This window comes from Pelophylax lessonae (assembly GCF_965119305.1).
Source record: "Pelophylax lessonae genome assembly, chromosome: 6".
Classification (NCBI taxonomy): Eukaryota; Metazoa; Chordata; class Amphibia; order Anura; family Ranidae; genus Pelophylax; species Pelophylax lessonae.
Window position 1 is genome coordinate 183,694,734 of NC_138773.1, and position 19,043 is coordinate 183,713,776.

General features: G+C 42.2%; 1 protein-coding gene across 2 annotated transcripts in view; it reads right to left on the reverse strand.

Moving 5' to 3' along the window:
• GULP1 (GULP PTB domain containing engulfment adaptor 1) overlaps positions 1-19,043 on the reverse strand; it is a 788,491-nt gene that overhangs the window by 186,664 nt on the left and 582,784 nt on the right. For both annotated transcript variants that reach the window (XM_082260575.1, XM_082260574.1), the window contains exon 8: positions 2,249-2,365. In XM_082260575.1, the coding sequence (XP_082116701.1) occupies positions 2,249-2,365 (117 nt within the window). The remainder of the gene's footprint in view (positions 1-2,248; positions 2,366-19,043) is intronic.

Here is a 19,043-nt window from a genome sequence, read left to right on the forward strand (position 1 = left end):
ATTTAAAAGGTGTATCTCACACGTACCGATACAGACTATGCCGCAATTAAATTTTTGTCCCCCAAAAGGGTGTATATTGAATAGCGGAATAGAAAAAAGTATATAAAAAGGTATATCTCACACGTACCGATACAGACTATGCCGCAATTTAATTATTTTTACCCCAAAAGGGTGTAGATTGAATAGGGGAATAGAAAATATAATATAAAAAGGTGTATCTCACACGTACAAACCCAGACTAGGCCCCGATTACAATTTTTTGTACCCTAAAGGCAAGATGAGGAGTAGGAGGAGTTCGGAACAGGAGGCAAACTGAAGCACCCTGCAATCCTCGGCGGTGGAAGATGCGCCCAAAAAATTGGAAAGGTGTATCTCACATGTACCGATACAGACTATGCCGCAATTTCATTCTTTTTACCCCAAAAGGGTGTAGATTGAATAGCGGAATAGAAAATATGATATAAAAAGGTGCATCTCACACGTACAAACCCAGACTAGGCCCCGATTACAATTTTTTGTACCTTAAAGGCAGGATCAGGATGAGGAGTAGGAGGAGTTTGGAACAAGAGGCAAACTGAAGCACCCTGCAATCCTCAGAGGTGGAAGATGCGCCCAAAAAATTGGAAAGGTGTATCTCACACATACCGATACAGACTATGCCGCAATTTAATTTTTTTTACCCCAAAAGGGTGTAGATTGAATAGCGGAATAGAAAATATGGTATAAAAAAGTGTATCTCACACGTACAAACCCAGACTAGGCCCTGATTACAATTTTTTGTACCCTAAAGGCAGGATGAGGATGAGGAGTAGGAGGAGTTCTGAACAGGAGGCAAACTGAAACACCCTGCAATCCTCGGCGGTGTAAGATGCGCCCAAAAAATTGGAAAGGTGTATCTCACACGTACCGATACAGACAATGCCGCAATTTAATTTTTTTCACCCCAAAAGGGTGTATATTGAATAGCGGAATAGAAAAAAGTATATAAAACGGTGTATCTCACACGTACCGATACAGACTATGCCACAATTTAATTTTTTTCACCCCAAAAGGGTGTATATTGAATAGCAGAATAGAAAAAAGTATATAAAAAGGTGTATCTCACATGTACAAACCCAGACTAGGCCCCGATTACAATTTTTTGTACCCTAAAGGCAGGATGAGGAGTAGGAGGAGTTCGGAACAGGAGGCAAACTGAAGCACCCTGCAATCCTCGGCGGTGGAAGATGCGCCCAAAAAATTGGAAAGGTGTATCTCACATGTACCAATACAGACTATGCCGCAATTTAATTCTTTTTACCCCAAAAGGGTGTAGATTGAATAGCGGAATAGAAAACATGATATAAAAAGGTGTATCTCACACGTACAAACCCAGACTAGGCCCCGATTACAATTTTTTGTACCCTAAAGGCAGGATGAGGATGAGGAGTAGGAGGAGTTCGGAACAGGAGGCAAACTGAAGCACCCTGCAATCCTCGGTGGTGGAAGATGCGCCCAAAAAATTGGAAAGGTGTATCTCACACGTACCGATACAGACTATGCCGCAATTTAATTTTTTTTTACCCCAAAAGGGTGTAGATTGAATAGCGGAATAGAAAATATGGTATAAAAAAGTGTATCTCACACGTACAAACCCAGACTAGGCCCCGATTACACTTTTTTGTACCCTAAAGGCAGGATGAGGATGAGGAGTAGGAGGAGTTCGGAACAGGAGGCAAACTGAAGCACCCTGCAATCCTCGGCGGTGGAAGGAGATGCGCCAAACAAATTCAGAAGGTGTATCTCACACGTACCGATACAGACTATGCCGTAATTAAATTTGACTGTCATTCACCTGCTCTGTCCCGAATGGTTTACTGGAGTTCTGGGCATTGAAGGGGGTAGAGTGGCTGGCTCAGGCTCTTAGTCGCATGCTGAGAGGCTGAGTTAGCCAGTCAGTCAACTGGGTGGATCTTGATATTATTGTTGGGATCCCTGCAGATCCTGGACCGCCTCTGTGGCATCAGCTGACAGTGGGCTTTAGACCCCCTCAGACCCCCTCTCCTTAATAAAAAGAAAACACAGTCTCTAATTAAAGCCACTCATCCCTATTTCTTGATATTGGAAACAGCTCTGTAGTTTTTTAATTTCTAAATTCATTTTTTTTCCATTTGTAATTACATATTTTTTGGCACATTAACAGGTCTGTTAAGCTGATTTTGTACACTCAGTTCTTCTTCAGATAAAGCAGTAAGATCACAGGACTTACCCTTTTCTGCAGGCCTGCTAATTGTTTTCGTGTTTCAACATCTTTTCCTCCAGACTCGAGAAATTTTCTGTATGCCAGATCAAACGCTTGTCCAATTGTTAATGTTATCTCTTCAGCCTTAAAAAAAAAAAAAGCATTTTTAACTCACTTTTCTACATTTAACTCATTTTTTTGCATCTTTATTACTGATAGGATAAAAAAAGTTCAGCTCTATAAGCTTGCATTGCTATAAACAATTTATTTTAGAAACAGTGGGGTTCGCTAAATGAATAGAGCAGATTTACTTTTAAAGTGTGCAAAGTGAATTTTCACTTATCCTAGTGAATGAGTTGAAAATGAGCGGACTTCAATCAGGCAATTACGTGTGAGCAAAAAAATCTTGTTTTTTACATTTTCCTTGCATATGATTGGGTATTCTCTGCAAAGTGAATTTTCACTTGGATTCACCTCATTAACCACTTAAGCCCTGGAAGATTTTACCCCCTTCCTGACCAGGGTTTTTTTTGCAATTTTTTACTGCGTGACTTTAACGGACAATTGCGCGGTCGTGCGACGCTGTACCTAAACAAATTTGACGTCCTTTTTTCCCACAAACAGAGCTTTCTTTTGGTGGTATTTGATCACCTGTGCAATTTTTTGATCATGCGCTATAAACAAAAAAAGCACGTCAATTTTGCAAAAATAACAATATTTTTCAAAATTTTTTATATGAAATTCCCCAAAAAAAATGTAAAAATCAAAATTTTTTAACATTTTCGGCCAATTTGTTTTATGCTACATATGTTTGGTAAAAAAAAAAATCACAAAAAGCGTATTTTGATTGGTTTGCGCAAAAGTTATTGCGTTTACTAACAAAGGGAAAGATTTTTGTCATTTTTGGTTTTTTTTTTTAACGCGTAATGGCGGCGATCTGCGTTTTTTTTTGCGGGAATGCGACATTGCGGCGGACAGATCGGAGCCTTGACTGACATTTTTGACACTTTTGGGGTTACCAGTGACATTACTGCAGTAATCAGTGCTATAAATATGCACTGTTACTGTAAAAATGACACTGGCAGGGAAGGGGTTAACTGTATTGGAGAGGGAGGGGTTAAGTGTGTCCTAGGGGCGTGTTTCCAACTGTGATGGGACATGGCTTCTAGTGTAAAAACAGAGATCAACGGTCCTACATAGTAGAACCGTCTGATCTCCATTTTTACATAGGGGAGAATGACAGGCGGCTTGTTTACATTAGCCTGCCTGCCTTTCTCCCTTCCCGGCGAACGATCGCGAGTGACCGGCGGAGATCGGGTCCGCCAGTCACACGCACTGACCTGTTAGGGAACGAGCCGGGGCAGGCGCTGAGGCACGCGCTCGCTCGCTATTGGCTCACAAGCCAGTGACAGGCTAGTGACGTACCGGTACGTCACTTTGCCTGGCCGGGGCTGACCGCCGCAGTATATGTACTTGCGGCGGTCGGCAAGTGGTTAACATTTAAAACAAAAAAAATCCTCTGCTCCTTTAGTAAATCAGGGTCAATGTGTATTTTTTTTTTCTGTAGATAGTGATGAATACAATAAAAATAAAAGGAAAAAAAACCCCACAATTTTAAGAAGTAATTGCCCAAAAATGCTTATATACCTTTTTGCTTTTTCAAAATACCTGAATAACAAATTTAGAAAAGTAATTGCTGCTACGATATCTGCACCTACTACAAAGAATGGTATGCTACTTTTTTGGTGCTGTACAAAAGTGTGGTGAAACGTTTGCTACATGGGCTCTAATATGCCTAAATGTGGTATATTTAGTAACCATCAGTCATTATAAGTCACATTGCTATGTTTTTGAGATCTTAATTCTGACCTTAAAGGCCTGATGAAGAATTCCTATTTATATTATAAAGCTCCTACTGTTATGAGTCTCTGCTTGTTGGGACTATGGGGTTTATTTACTTAAGGCAAATCCACTGTGCACTACAAGTGCACTTGAAAGCACAGTCGCTGTAGATCTGTGGGGGGAAATAAAAAAACAGCCTTTTTGCTTGCACTTGATTGGATGATAGTAATCAGCAGAGCTTCCCCTCATTTCAGATCTTCCCCTCAGATCTACAGTACAGTGACTGCACTTCCAAATGCTCTTGCAGTGCACTTCCAAGTCAATTTGCCTTTAGTAAATCAACCCCTATGTGTCTTAACAAGCAATGCCTAATACCAAAGAGTTTATAGAAAAAAAAAAAAAAAAAACAATGTTTTAAACACAAACATAACCCACTGTTTAATTCTTTTTTATTGTTTATAAAAATCAAAATATAACCAAAAAAAAGCAAAAAGGTTGCCAATGCGTATTTTGTCTTTAGTTTCCAGTTAACTAATGTTTCCAGCTTTTTATGCTTTTTGAAACTCTTGCCAGGGGCACACTGCCACATGCGCCCTCAATTATAATTTCAAAAGCACTATTCTTCAAAAGTAGGCATCAAGATTCAAAAGTGCTTTTTAAGTATTCATATTTATTTTTTTTTCCTTTTCTCAGATCTCCATTAAAAAAGGAGCTTACCTGCAAAATTCTTATCTTGGAGTAACGTACAAGACACAAGGCTTATATTTATAGAGCATGGGTTATATTTAGGCTACCTATAGGTGAACGGACACTGCCAAAACCTTCGCTAGGGGTTTATTTTCATAATAAACGCTCAGCCGAACCAGGAACATTATGGTCTATTTCAAAGTTGGAAGCTGCATCTCACTGTTTGTAACTCAGGTAGAAAGTTTCTGATATATAACTCTGACAGATTAGAGGAAAATTGGATCCCCAGTTACCTCATGGTATCAGATTTCCAGTAAAATGGGAAGTTCTCTCAACGTCGGTTCACTACTTCACTACTTCAGAGGAAAGGGAGATGTTCAATGCAAATTATTTTGTATTTTATTAGAAGAAAAGAGTTTTAAAGTGTTCCGGATGCTGAATAAGATTGGGAGGTGTGGTGTGGGGCTTTGTCACGCAAAAAAGGACATTATCAGTAGGGCCTGGCGACCGCGCTGCTTAACGGCCACATGTTAACAGAGCTCCGCTCGGCCACCAGATAAAACAACTAATCTCAGAGCCCCAGCACACCCAGCCCCGGTTGTTTTTGTCCATTCAGCCTCAGGCAGCCAGTGTAACGCTCCTGCGTTTTTATTATAGGCTGGATTTGCAGCTGCAAAATCTCCACTCAGTAGTCATGTAGAGATGTGTTGAATACCAGATCCAACTCTCCAGGACTCATCACCGTGGGCCTGTCAGCTTCAACATACAGATATATACACACTCAATGAGATGTTCCTGGAGTGATAGGATGTATATGATAGTATGAAGGTGATGTGCTGAAGGGACAGGTGTGAACAGTGACAAGGATGGTAATCACTTGATAGGTTTGTATAGGAGAGTTCAAGATGGTATTTAGGAATGCAGATAGGTTAGTATCGAGTATGCTAACAGGTGGTGAGGACAGCAGATGACAAATACAGGATAGACTAACCCAGTGCAAGGATAGATAGTAGTAGACAGGAGAGCTAGCAATCTATGCAGCAGTGCAGATGATAGATGGTAGTAGGCTGAAGAGCTAGCAATCTATGTAACAGTGCAGATGATAGGATAGTATGGATAGGTAGTAACAGTCCTTAATGTGCATAGGTAGATAGTGCAATAAGGTTATGGAGGGTTCCCCTGCGGGGTACTTATCACTTGTAATGTTAGTAGGTTAGAGAGGTCCAGTAGATAAGGAATGATCCGGTAGCGAGATACAGGGATCAGTAGCGAGGTTCCGGTCTGCTCCAGGTAGAGGGAATAGCTGGAGGTTCCGACCGAGAGACAGGCTTGAAAGCATGTGGATAACAAGGCAGGTTGAATGAACAATGTGAGTGAGACCGCCGGCGGTTGAAATAGCCGCTCTGCGGCGCTCAGCAGTGACATCATCGTTCTTAAAGGTATATGCGTACCACCTGAAGAGAAAGGTGGGACGCATTACAGAGAAAGTGGTGATTAAGGGTACCGGAGGTACCAGAATCTTACAGCCAGTAGCTATGACCCGCAGGAGAAAACATCTGCCAAAGCTTTGCAAGCTTGATATATTCCTTTACAAAGCCCCGGATGGTCTCCACCAAAATGGAGCCAGCGGAGGCTCTCAGGAAAAGCCCTGGACAGCCTCGGAACGCACTGTGGACTCACATCCAGCCTGGAGATCAACCACTTAGCCCCCAAGCAAGTCCAACTCCTTCAGGAGCCTCCTCACCTTCAACAAGGAGTCCAGCAAAATCAAAGCCCAGAAGAGAGGACCTGGATGGCATCCCAGGATCCCATGACATGGAGGTGAGCGCCCAAACTGTCTGACCAGCTGCACCTATGCCTTACAATGATGCATTTGTTGCATTTGCCACATCTGATCTCCGTGTGTCAGATACCATACTGAAAAACATGCAAACATCACTGTGAGAATCGTTACAGCAAGATATGACCTCATGCTTTAACCGTATGCAGCAGACATACAAGACTTGGGGGACAGAATGTATCAGGTAGAAGACAAAATGTGCGATTATGCAGACTCCTTCAGCACGCTAGTGCTCATTCATCTCACGAAGAAGAAATAACTTGGCTCAAATCCAAAGTTGCAGATCTAGGCAGATCTCGCAGAATTAATTTGAAAATATGGGGAGTCCCAGAGTCTGTTCAACAAGCACAGATACCGCAATTTGTGCGAGATCTCTTCCTAAAAATTCTACCAACATTTACATCAGTAGATCTTACTATCGATCGGATCCATAGGGTCCCCAAGCTGAGTTATCTGCATTCACAAGTACCTTGAGATGTTTTTCTCTGTGTACACTTCTACCAAGTTAAAGAAAGACTGCTGACATAATTACGCACAGCAGAAAATATCCCTTACCAATTTTCAAAGCTACAACTTCCACCTGACCTCTCCAAATACACTCTCGAGCAAAGCAATGTAGCAACCTAATTACCATCACCAAGGCACTAAGAAATCACAAGATTCTAAACCGCTGGAAATATCCCATTAAACTCACTATTACCCATAATGGAGTGATGAAAATCCATCTCTACAATGGAAGAAGGTCTGAAACTCCTTCGCAGTTGGGACATCATCCCAGATACTCCACCCCCTTAACCTGCCTCAAAGGATCACCGCCGAATTCCTCCAGATTGACAGAGAGTCCCACAATGTGGATCATTCCACCACCATCCATCTGGGAGCTCCTGAACGATCTCAAGAAATCCACCTTTATCCGGCCACACGAGCGTTCTCCATCTAGCTCTACCCCCAGTTTACACATGCAGTAAGTACTGCCTCTAGTCCCTTTATCAGGACATCCTTTTTAGATCCACTTGTTCTTCTCCTTCTCCCCTATATCGGGTTTTTGTTATGGTTACCCCCATTTACCCCCGAACTGTTACCCTGAACCATTAATGCTCAGGCCCATTTTCAATACCCAAGTTACTACTGCACAATTTGCTATGGATTCAATATCAGTACGTATAAGTGACTATACTAACACTTCTACCCCAAGGATCAATCCTTATTATGTTCTGTACTATACATCCATTGTCTACAAAGTAAGGTTTCAAATGATGTGTTATACTGTGTACCTTTACAATCTCCATGGGGCTTAAAATTATGTCTAATAATGCCCGCGGGCTAAATCATCTAGCCAAGTCATTTTCCTTATGGCGTGAAGCACGTACCTCCCAGGCTGATATAGTATGCGCTCAAGAAACGCATTTTCAACTTAATGTATCTCCTAAATGTTCCCATAACGATTTCCCCCATATTTACTGTGCGAGTGCCACCTTAAAGAAAAAGGGAGTGCTTCCTGCTATCAAAAACTCATTGGCTTTCAACCTTTGGGATTCTATTTTAGATTCAGGCCATGCTGCATTGGGAAGATTTATAGGATGCATGGCGATGCCTGCATGACAAGGAAAGAGATTTTACATATTTCTCGGCTAGACATAATACATACTCTAGATTAGATATGTTTTTGGTGGACAAATGGCTCTTACAGCAAGTTTCATCAGTTGCCATAGCTGACATCACATGGTCAGATCATGCGGCCATTACCATAGAAATAACAGAATCACAGATCTGCCCCAGATCCAACGTGTGGCGCTGCAACACAAAGCTCCTACAAGAACCCTCCTTCAACCGCATACTCTCCCAGCATTTACAAGAATTAATTCAGATCAACATCCCCTCAACAGCTGATGAGTTCTCTCTATGGAATGCCCATAAGGCATACATGAGAGGGATCTTCATCCAACTAGGTGCAAGAGCTAAGAAAGCATGTAACCAACGCTTTCAGGACATCTTGAAAAACCTCCACACTTTAGAAGTTAACACACCTTAACCACTTGCCGACTGCCGCACGACAATTTACGTCGGCAGTCAGCCCCTCACAGGCAAGGCGACGTAGGGCTATGTCGCTAGCCTGTAAGGGTTTTGGGAGCGCGCGCGCCACCGTATGCGCGCTCCCTCTCCGTCACGGGCCCCCCCGCGCGTGTCCTGGGCGGACCCGATGTCCGCTGGGCACTCGCGATCGTCCGTGACAGCGGGAGAAAGGCAGGCGGCTAATGTAAACAAAGCCGCCTGTCAGTCTCCCCTGTGTAAGAATGGTGATCAAACGGTTCTACTATGTAGGACCGTTGATCACTGTTCTTACACACCAAGCCACAGCCAATCACAGTTAGAAACACGCCCCTAGGACACACTTAACCCCTCCCTCTCCAATACAGTTAACTCCTTCACTGCCAGTGTAATTTTTACGGTAACAGTGCATATGTATAGCACTGATTACTGTAGTAATGTCAATGGTAACCCCAAAAGTGTAAAAAATGTCAGTCAAGGGTCCAATCTGTCCGCCCCAATGTCGCAGTCCCGCAAAAAAATCGCAGATCGCCGCCATTACGCGTTAAAAAAAAAACAACAAAAATGACAAAAATCTTTCCCTTTGTTAGTAAACGCAATAACTTTTGTGCAAACCAATCAAAATACACTTTTTGTGATTTTTTTTTACCAAACATATGGTAAAAAAAAAATTGGCCTAAAATGTTAAAAAATTTAGATTTTTACATTTTTTTGGGGAATTTCATATAAAAAAATGTGAAAAATATTGTTATTTTTGCAAAATTGACGCTATTTTTTTGTTTATAGCGCATGATCAAAAAATCACACAGGTGATCAAATACCACCAAAAGAAAGCTCTGTTTGTGGGAAAAAAAGGACGTCAAATTCGTTTAGGTACAGCGTCGCACGATCGCGCAATTGTCCGTTTAATTTACGCAGTGCCGAATCGCAAAATAGGCCCTGGTCAGGAAGGGGGTAAAATCTTCCGGGGCTTAAGTGGTTAACTAACCCCTGCACAGTTCTTAGAACCCATCTGCTAGAGCAACACGACTGGTACTAAAATGACTTAAAATATGCTTTTACGCCTCTGACTACAAACCTGGAAAGTTTTTAGCCCATAGAATAAAACATAGACAAACCATGACTAAGTATATCTCACCTCATTCACCCTACAAACCAGCAGAAGGTAGTTAACCCACAAAACATAGCAGATACTGTATGTTCGCCGACTACTACAGTGACCTTTACAATCTAAAATGTGATAAGTCCATTCCACAACCTTCTGAAATTGATATAAACTCATTCTTGTCGTCCACTGACCTCCCTTCACTAAAGCAGGCCATAGACTATTCGAATTTCGTACGATTTATCGTTCGATAAACGAAAGCGGCACTCGTGCACATCATCGAGTGTACCATCAATGTGAGCCGAAAATCGTACGACAAAACACTATTTTTTGTGCCTTTTAACCACATCTCTACCGGACACACTCCCTACTGTTCTGTGTTTTGTTAGGCAAAATCATACAACTCCCCCACTAATGATACGAAATTCGGCCGATTTTCGCAAAAAAAACCAACATGTTGGATATGTGAATTTTTGCTGTCGTACGAAAATCGAACGTTTTACATACCACACTAACGATACGAAAATCGTTCGATAACACTGCCATTTACGATTTTCAAACGAAATTCGAATCATCTATGGCCTGCTTAACACCAGAGCAACTACAATTATTAAATGCTCCAATTAGTGAGTGGGAAATCCAAAAAAAACAATAGCCTCCCTTCCACTTAATAAATCACCAAAACCGGACGGGTTCTCTAATGAGTATTAAAGGGCCTTCCGCTAGATACTCTCACCCCCAATATTACCAATCTCTTTACAGCAGCAGCCTTGACTGCTACATTCCCACGTGAAATGCTGAGAGCATAAGTGGTAACCCTTCCTAAGCCTGGCAAGGAACCAACAACAACCTCAACTTTAGACCCATATCTCTCCTCAATTCAGAAGTAAAATTGTATGCAAAAATCATTGCACGCCGCCTTACACATATCACTCCTACACTTGTCAAACCAGAACAAATGTGATTCACCTCTGGCAGACAATCATCCAATGCCACCAGGTGTATTATAGACATCATCCACTACGCAGAGCTTTGTTGTGTGCCTTCTCTGCTTCTATCTATTGATGCGGAGAAGGCATTCAGTAGAGTGCACTGGACCTACATGACCCAAGTTCTTCCTAAATTCAGATACTGTGGTAATATTTTGACTACTAACCTAGCACTTTACTCTCAACCCTCTGCCCAAGTATTGGGTATGCTATCCAAAACCCTTTTCTATTACAAACGGAACACGCCAAGGATGCCCCCTATCACCAACCATTTTTAATCTCTTGATTGAACCCATAACCAAAAAATATATGACCCCACCCATCCATTCTGGGCTTTAAGTTCAGCTCCAGACAACACAAAATAAACTTATTTTCAGATGATGTGATATTACTTCTCACAAACCCCCAGGTATCCCTACCCAATGCCCACAATGTTCTTTCCCCATTCAGTAACATCTCACATTATAAAGTAAACTTTTCTAACTCACTAATCTTAAAACTAAACCTCAGTAGACAAGTTATCCTTCTCAGCATCTCAGAAACTCACAAAGCTCTATATACTCCATAGAGCATTTTACACCCCCAAAAAGCTGTATTAATTTGGGCTAAGATCAGATCCGCTCAGCCCCAGATGTAAAGTGGCAGTTGGGGGCCTGATCCACATGCTATGGAGGTACCGCAAGCTACATAGATACTGGAAGGAGGTGTTGGATAAAAAAAATTCAGTATTTAAAATAAATTTACAATTGGACCCGGTCTTGTGTATATTGGGGTATATGGAACAGAAAGGAGGATATGAGATCAAGCGAACAGCAGTTTTAAAATGTCTGTACTAAGCCAGAATAGCAATAACAGGGAAACGGATAAAATCTGAACCCCCATATATATTAGACGGGTTAAGAAAAGTCAATAATATATTAATTAGAGAAAAAGTGGCTTGTATAAGAAAAGGAAATATAAAAAGCTTTGAAAGAACATGGAAAGCATGGATAGAAATTCCTGGCCTGGCTCCTGGGTAGTAGATATGTAGAAATGTTTAATTGAATAGTACAATTTTAAGAGCGTTTTGGGGAGTCTGAGAGGAGGGGGGGGGGATGTAAAGAAATTATTGTATGTTTGCTTTTTATATTGATATGTAACTTTTTTGTAGGAAAACAGTAAAGATATAAAAGTTAACCACACTCCCAAACCCGCTGGAGTGAAACTAAAAGAATAAACTCCCAAGCAACGACTATGTCACGTTCCTGCATAAATTTAAGCCACTATCCTCCTCCTGAAATAAAACTACACATTAAATTTTGGTCTTACTTTACTGACCCAAACCCCACACATGGAGGTATATCACTCTTCTACATCCTCCTAAAAAATAATTTGACCTTTTGTCAAATCCCGTGCTATCACACAATTGGAGCAAGATCTTTGCCAACAGTTCACAGAGGAACAATGACTCAAAGCCTTCAACTCTCTGTATACTGCAACACGCAACGTTAAACATTGGGAGCAAGCCTATAAAATAACACATAGATGGTACTATACTCCACTGCGTTTATCTAAAGTTTTCTCTAGTAATTCCCCTTTGTGTTGGCGGGAGTGTGGACAGATAGGATCTCTATATCATATACTCTGGGACTGTAAAGGTGTAATAAGTTTCTGGCACAAAATATCTGCTATAATTTCTGATTTTACTGAAATATTGACACCTTTAATCCCCTGCTCTAGCAACACTCAATTTGGGTGTGGAACAATGGCCAGAAGAATACTGTACCATCTTTCTACACATCCTACTAGCATCCAGAACCATGATTGTAAGACACTGGAAATCCCAAATATTTCCTAGCCCCTCAGAGGTGCTTTCCTTAGTCAAAACTAATTTTTCCTATGAAAAAGCACTCACAATAAGCAATAACTCAAACTTGCCCTTTGTAAAAATCTGGAAACCCTGGGAATTAAGGAGTTCTAACCATAAAATCTGATTTTTGCTCCCAATGCCCTATTATTATGACCCATGTAAAGTGTTCAGTTTCATTAGGTTTATGTTTTTGGTTCTCTTTATTGTTTCTATCTTATTGCATGTCTTCATGCCTGAGCACACCTAAGATAATAGACCTATGTACTATCTGTACTTTTATGTACTACTTGGGCTGTATTAATATATGTGCATGTTTCACTTCCTCTATGTTAAATATATCCATCTAATAAAAATTATTGAAAAAAAATAAAAAGACATTATCAGTGAGTGTCACCACTTTATATTCCCTAGTCCCAATAGGTATTCTTTCAACATATTGTGTTGGCATGTATCCAACATAGAGAGGGTTCAAGAGTAAGTATGTATGTATTCCTGTTACTCATGTGAAAGGTATGTGATAAGTGGCCATTTACTCTATCTCTCGTCTAAGGATTGGCATAGAGGGACATAATGTAATTACACATATTATGTCTAAGGTCTAAGGCACTGCCAACATGTAATTCCATGCCGTCCTATCGAATGCCTTCTCGGCATCCATAGACAGGAAGAATCCCTGTTGGCGATTGGAGTTTAGCCAATGAAGAAAGCTGAGGGCCTTAATGGTATTGTTTTTTGCCTCCCATCCTGAGATGAAGCTTACCTGATCTAGAAGATTCAAGAATTCAAGAACGTGAATAAATGGTTTGCCAAGATTATTGCAAAAATACATTTAAGAATGAAATAGGTCTGTAGTTCAAGACCTGGGCATCTTTTGGTATGACAGGGATATGAGCCTCTAGCAACCTGTCTGATAAATGCTAAGAGTTGAATGTCAGCAGAAGCCATTGTGCCAGAAGATCGGTCAAGCATTTAAATTCTGCACCAATAGACCATCGGGTACTGGGCTTCATCTGTTTCAGTACTTGAAATTCCTTAGTACAAATGAGGGCTTCCAAGTTTTTAGCAGGTTCTGGGAACTTAATATAAAGATGGGAGTTGGGGTATAATAATTTAAAAACTCCTGAGTCAGGTTCACCTTGTGTGGAAATGCAGATGCAAACATATCTGGAAAATTCAAATTATTTAGCTGGCTGTAGTAGGAAACACATTGCTGCTCTACTGTATATCTTTGTTTGCAGAGCAAAGTGTGTCCATGTACAGGTGCATCTCATAAAATTAGAATATCATCAAAAAGTTAATTTATTTCAGTAAATCAATTCAAAAAGTGAAACTCATACATTATATAGATTCATTACACACAGAGTGCTATATTTCCAGTATTTATTTATTTTAATTTTGATGAGTAATGCTTACAGCTAGTGAAAACCCAAAATTCAGTATATTAGAAAATTAAAATACTACATAAGGCTAATAAAAAAAAGATTTTAATACAGAAATGTTGGATTACTGAAAATGATGTCCTCACGTCAGGTCCAAAAATATTGGGATATCGACACAATTCTAATCTTTTTGGCTCTATACAACACCAAAATGGATTTTGGATTTGAAATGAAACAAACAAGATGTGCATTAACTGCAGACTTTCAGCTTTAATTTGAGGGTATTTACATCCAAAGCAGGTGAACGGTGTAGGACCAAAAGTAATGGGACAGATTAACAATCGTAAATCAAACTTTCACTTTTTAATACTTGGTTGCAAATCCTTTGCAGTAAATTACAGCCTGAAGTCTGGAATGCATAGACATCACCAGAAGCTGTGTTTCATCCCTGGTGATGCTCTGCCAGGCCTCTACTGCAACTGCCTTCAGTTCCTGCTTGTTCTTGGGGCATGTTCCCTTCAGTTTTGTCTTCAGCAAGTGAAATGCATGCTCAATCTGATTCAGGTCAGGTGAATGACTTGGCCATTGCTTAACATTCCACTTCTTTCCCTTAAAAAATCTCTTTGGTTGCTTTCGCAGTATGCTTCGGGTCATTGTCCATCTCATGTAAATCTGAGATCAATCTCCAATTTTGACATATTGCATATGAGGTACCCATGTTCATGGGCCTTTTGGAATTTTTCTCCTCCTTCTAGCTTCTCACCCGTTTTTGGGTTTGTGCCATCATGCCATTATATTATATACATTTAGGATTAAAATGAAATACACTATGATATTTTGATATTGGGTTACACCCACCAAATATAACATCAACATTATTCACGTATGTTTTTTACATATACATGAAAAAATCTTTTATCATATTTTCCTTTCATTTTTTATTCTTTATCCACGCAGCACCTTTTTTCACTGTTCATTCAAATTTAATTACATTCACAATCACTGTCATAATCATACACATTTTTTACCTGACATTTTCACATTTTTACTATTATGTTTATCTATGATTATTAGAACCATAAAAATTGGTTTGTGCATTTTGGCCACCTAAATGGGTGTCTACTATACCATCCACACATATTATAATTATATACACGTTGCTTGGATTGGGTTTTTTTTCGCTAGAATTGAAGGAGAAATATTCATATGTGTTCCTACTGCAGCTTTTTTCACTATACAATGTGATTTTATTTAATGTTATATATTTTTTTTCACAATTTTTTTTTTTTTTTTTCCAAAACATTTTATTGGTAATAAAATGAGCAGTTACAGGAAGCATGGAATGCAGATGGAGATACAAACAGAAATGGAGAACAATGGCATAACATCAACATAACATTTGACAACTATCCCAGCTTACATTGGATCACAGGCAATCAAACCCAAAACAGTGAAAAGATCAAAGCAAGCAACCATGTTAGAATGGCCAGTGTTCAAAAGAGCATAATGGGGACAAAAAGGGGAGCCCAGAGAAAGCAAAATCCCCCCAAGTCTATAGAATGAGGGAGAGACGATATCCCAGCAGCAGAAACGGGGGGGGGGGTGTAGGGTTTTGCAAAAATACAGGCATCCCTAAGATGGGAACACGAGCCTAAAGGGAGCATGGAGGTGTGGAGATGTACTCCCGACCCCCGGGCAAAAAAGGGCCAGGGGCGGGGAGGGGTAGTTGTCTGCGTAGGGGGGGAACCCAAGGAGGGGTTCCAGGGGGGAAGGACAGGGAGGATGCGAGCCATTTGGACCAGCCAAACCGCCCAATAGCACCCGAGCAGGACAGGGCACAGGGAAAGAGGGGGAGAAAAGGAGGGATGGGGAGGGTAAGAAGAGCAAAGATGGAAGGCAGTGTAGCAGCGTGTGAAAGAGCATGAGGGGGGAGTGAGGGAGGGGGGGTGAGGGAAGGGAAAAAAAAAAAAGGGGGAAAAGGGGGGGGGAATACCATGGAACATTATGTATGCAGAAACAAATCGAACGCAGACCTAAAAAGGTTGGGGGGTGAGCATGCATGTGAGTCCATAGGTGAAGAACAGGGTCGAAGGATCCAAGGATCCACAGGTAGGCCTATCCCAGAATCAAGGGTTACACAGAGACGAAAATTCTGCGGTAGTAGTATAATGGGTCCAACACGCCCATTTCTTGTGGAATTTCGTCGGCGTATCTCGAGCTACATGGATGAGTTCTTCCATTTCAGCAGTCCGCACAACCCTTTGCAGCCATTGTTTGATCGTAGGCAGTTGTGTGGAGGCCCACAACACAGGGATGCATTGCCTTGCCGCATTAATCATGTGGACTGCCAGGGATTTCGTGTATGATGCCTGAGAGGTGGGAGAATGATGCAGGAGGTACTGGGCAGGCGAGAACTCCAACTCATAAGTAGTCACCTGCTCAATAATCCTGTGTACCTCTTTCCAAAACGTGGACAGACACGGGCAGGACCAAAAAATGTGCAGCATGGTGCCCCGATCTGCAAGACACCGCCAGCGCGTAGAGGGCAAAGAAGGGGAAATTTTGTTCAGAAGTGCAGGGGTGCGATACCACCGAGTGACAATCTTGTAGCCACTTTCCTGTGTGGTCACATTTAGAGATGCTTTGTGGTTTTTGAGAAAAATTTGTTCCCATTCTTCAGTGGTGAAGGAACAGGATAGTTCATTCTCCCAGGCAATGCAACGCTTACTCTTTCCCTGATCCGAGTCATCAAATAAGAGAGTGTGTGTAATAGAAATTAGTTTACGAAGTGGACCCTCCTGCTGACAGAGCTCGTCGAAGGTGGTGGGGGAGGCTTTACAAGGATACTTACGCGGGAGTGCAGTAATGTATTGGTTGAGAAGGAAGAATGACCAAGGCGGTATGGGAGGCTTCTGTACCCTTTCTGCAATGGAGGGAGCTGTTAGGACCTCGTCACCATCGCATAGGTGGTGAACTCGTAGGCTATCCTGAGGCCAGTTCTGTGAGAGATAGTGGCGGTGAATCCCCGGAGGAAAGTCAGGATTAAGACGCAACGGGGTCATTGGCCCCGGAACAGCAGATATAGCAGTAGTTTTGCACGTGGAATGGAAGGAATGAATAGTCGGGCCGATCAAAGGATGAGACTGGAGAGCGGGAGGGATATGAACGGCTTGTAGCCAAGGTACAGTGCGTAGATCAACCGTAGTGAAACCCCGCTCGAGAGATACCCAATCCTTGTGGGAGTCGTGTACGTTCCAGTCGACCACCCGTGTAAGATGGCACGCAGCGTGGTACTTTCTAATGTCCGGGAGGCCAATGCCTCCCTTACTCTTAGGCAAAGAGAGGTGGTCGTAGTGAATGCGGTGATGTTTGTCATTCCAAAGGAAAGCAGAGATCAATTGCTTGTAATTACGGAAGAACCAGGTAGGCAGCGTAATGGGAACAGTGTGAAGAACATACAACAGTCTCGGCAAGACATTCATCTTCAACACTGCAGCCCTGCCGAACCACGAGAGAGTCAACTTCGTCCATGAGAGTAGATCATGCTTAATTTTGGTAAGAATCGGGGGAAGTTGCGGTTGAACAGGTCATGCAGGTTACTCGGAATCTGAATGCCCAAGTACGTGATGGAATCCAGCCGCCACACAAATTGGAAATTGTCCATACAATGGAGCACTTCCCTCTGGGACAAGGAAACATTCAGGGCGAAAGACTTAGCAAAATTAATCTTCAGATTAGACACAGTTGCGAACCGGCGGAACTCTAGCAGCACCGACGGTAGCGTTGTGAGGGGGTCTGTCAAGAACAGTAAGAGGTCATCTGCGTAAGCAGCAACCTTATATTCCTTTCCAGCAAACCGAACTCCATGAATGTTCTCGTTGTTCCTGAGGCGATTCAGAAAGGGCTCCAACGTGAGGACAAAGAGCAATGGGGACAGGGGGCATCCCTGTCTAGTGCCATTATGGATGGGGAAGGCATTCGACAGGGTGTCGTTAACCCTAACACGGGCCTGCGGATTCACATAGAGAGACATCAGAAGGCTCATCATACGAGGGCCCAAGCCCCAGGCGGACAGAGCAGCTTCCAAAGAATGCCTTCTCCGCATCCAAAGAAAGCAAGAACCCCCTTTGTTTAGTCGTAGAAAGAACATGGTGAAGGTTAATAGCCTTTACGGTGTTATCCCTGGCCTCACGACCAGGGATAAAGCCGACTTGATCGAGGTGGATGCCTGTGGACAACAACGGGAGCAGTCGGTTCGCCATAATTTTTGCAAAAATCTTCACATCCACGTTCAACAAAGATATTGGCCGGTAGTTGGACGGGGAGGAAGGATCCTTCCCCTCCTTTGGAATGACAACAATGTGGGCTTCGAGCATACAAGGAGATAACGGTTGGTCAGGGGAAACGGAGTTAAAGGCCGCTAGAAACGGGGTGGCCAGTAAATCCGCAAAGGATTTATAATAAGCTGCAGTCAGACCGTCAGGACCAGGACTTTTATTGGGCTTTAGTTGCTTAAGTGCAGTAGTCCATTCGAGGAGAGAAAGCGGGGCCTCCAAGCTGGACTGGCAATCGGGAGTGACGGTCTGAGTTAAATTCTCGCTCAGAAAATCAGCAATAAGAGTGTGTCTCGAGGGGGGACTAGAAGCCTGAGGTCCTTCCCGCGATAAGTCATAAAGGCGACGGTAATATTTCTCAAACTCTGCAGCAATGGCACCATTAGTTAAGACCCTCACTCCGGAGTTGGAGCGAAGGTGGTGGACCACGGTTTTAGCCTTCCGGGCATGCAACGCTCTCGCCAGAATACGGCCACTCTTGTTACCATATTCGTAAAATACCTTCTGGGACAACAGGAAATTCCTGCGTGTTTTCCGATCTAGCTCAGCTTGGAGCAGACCTCTAACCTCCAACAGCTCAGAGTGAGTGGCCTGAGCCAACGTTCTCTTGTGCACGCGTTCCAAGTCGCGTATTTTCTGCAAGTACGCAGAGACAGTCGCTTCCCGTTGTTTCCGGACAGCGGAGGAGAGAGCGATTAATTTACCTCTGACTACACATTTATGTGCCGCCCACTGGGTTACCAAAGAT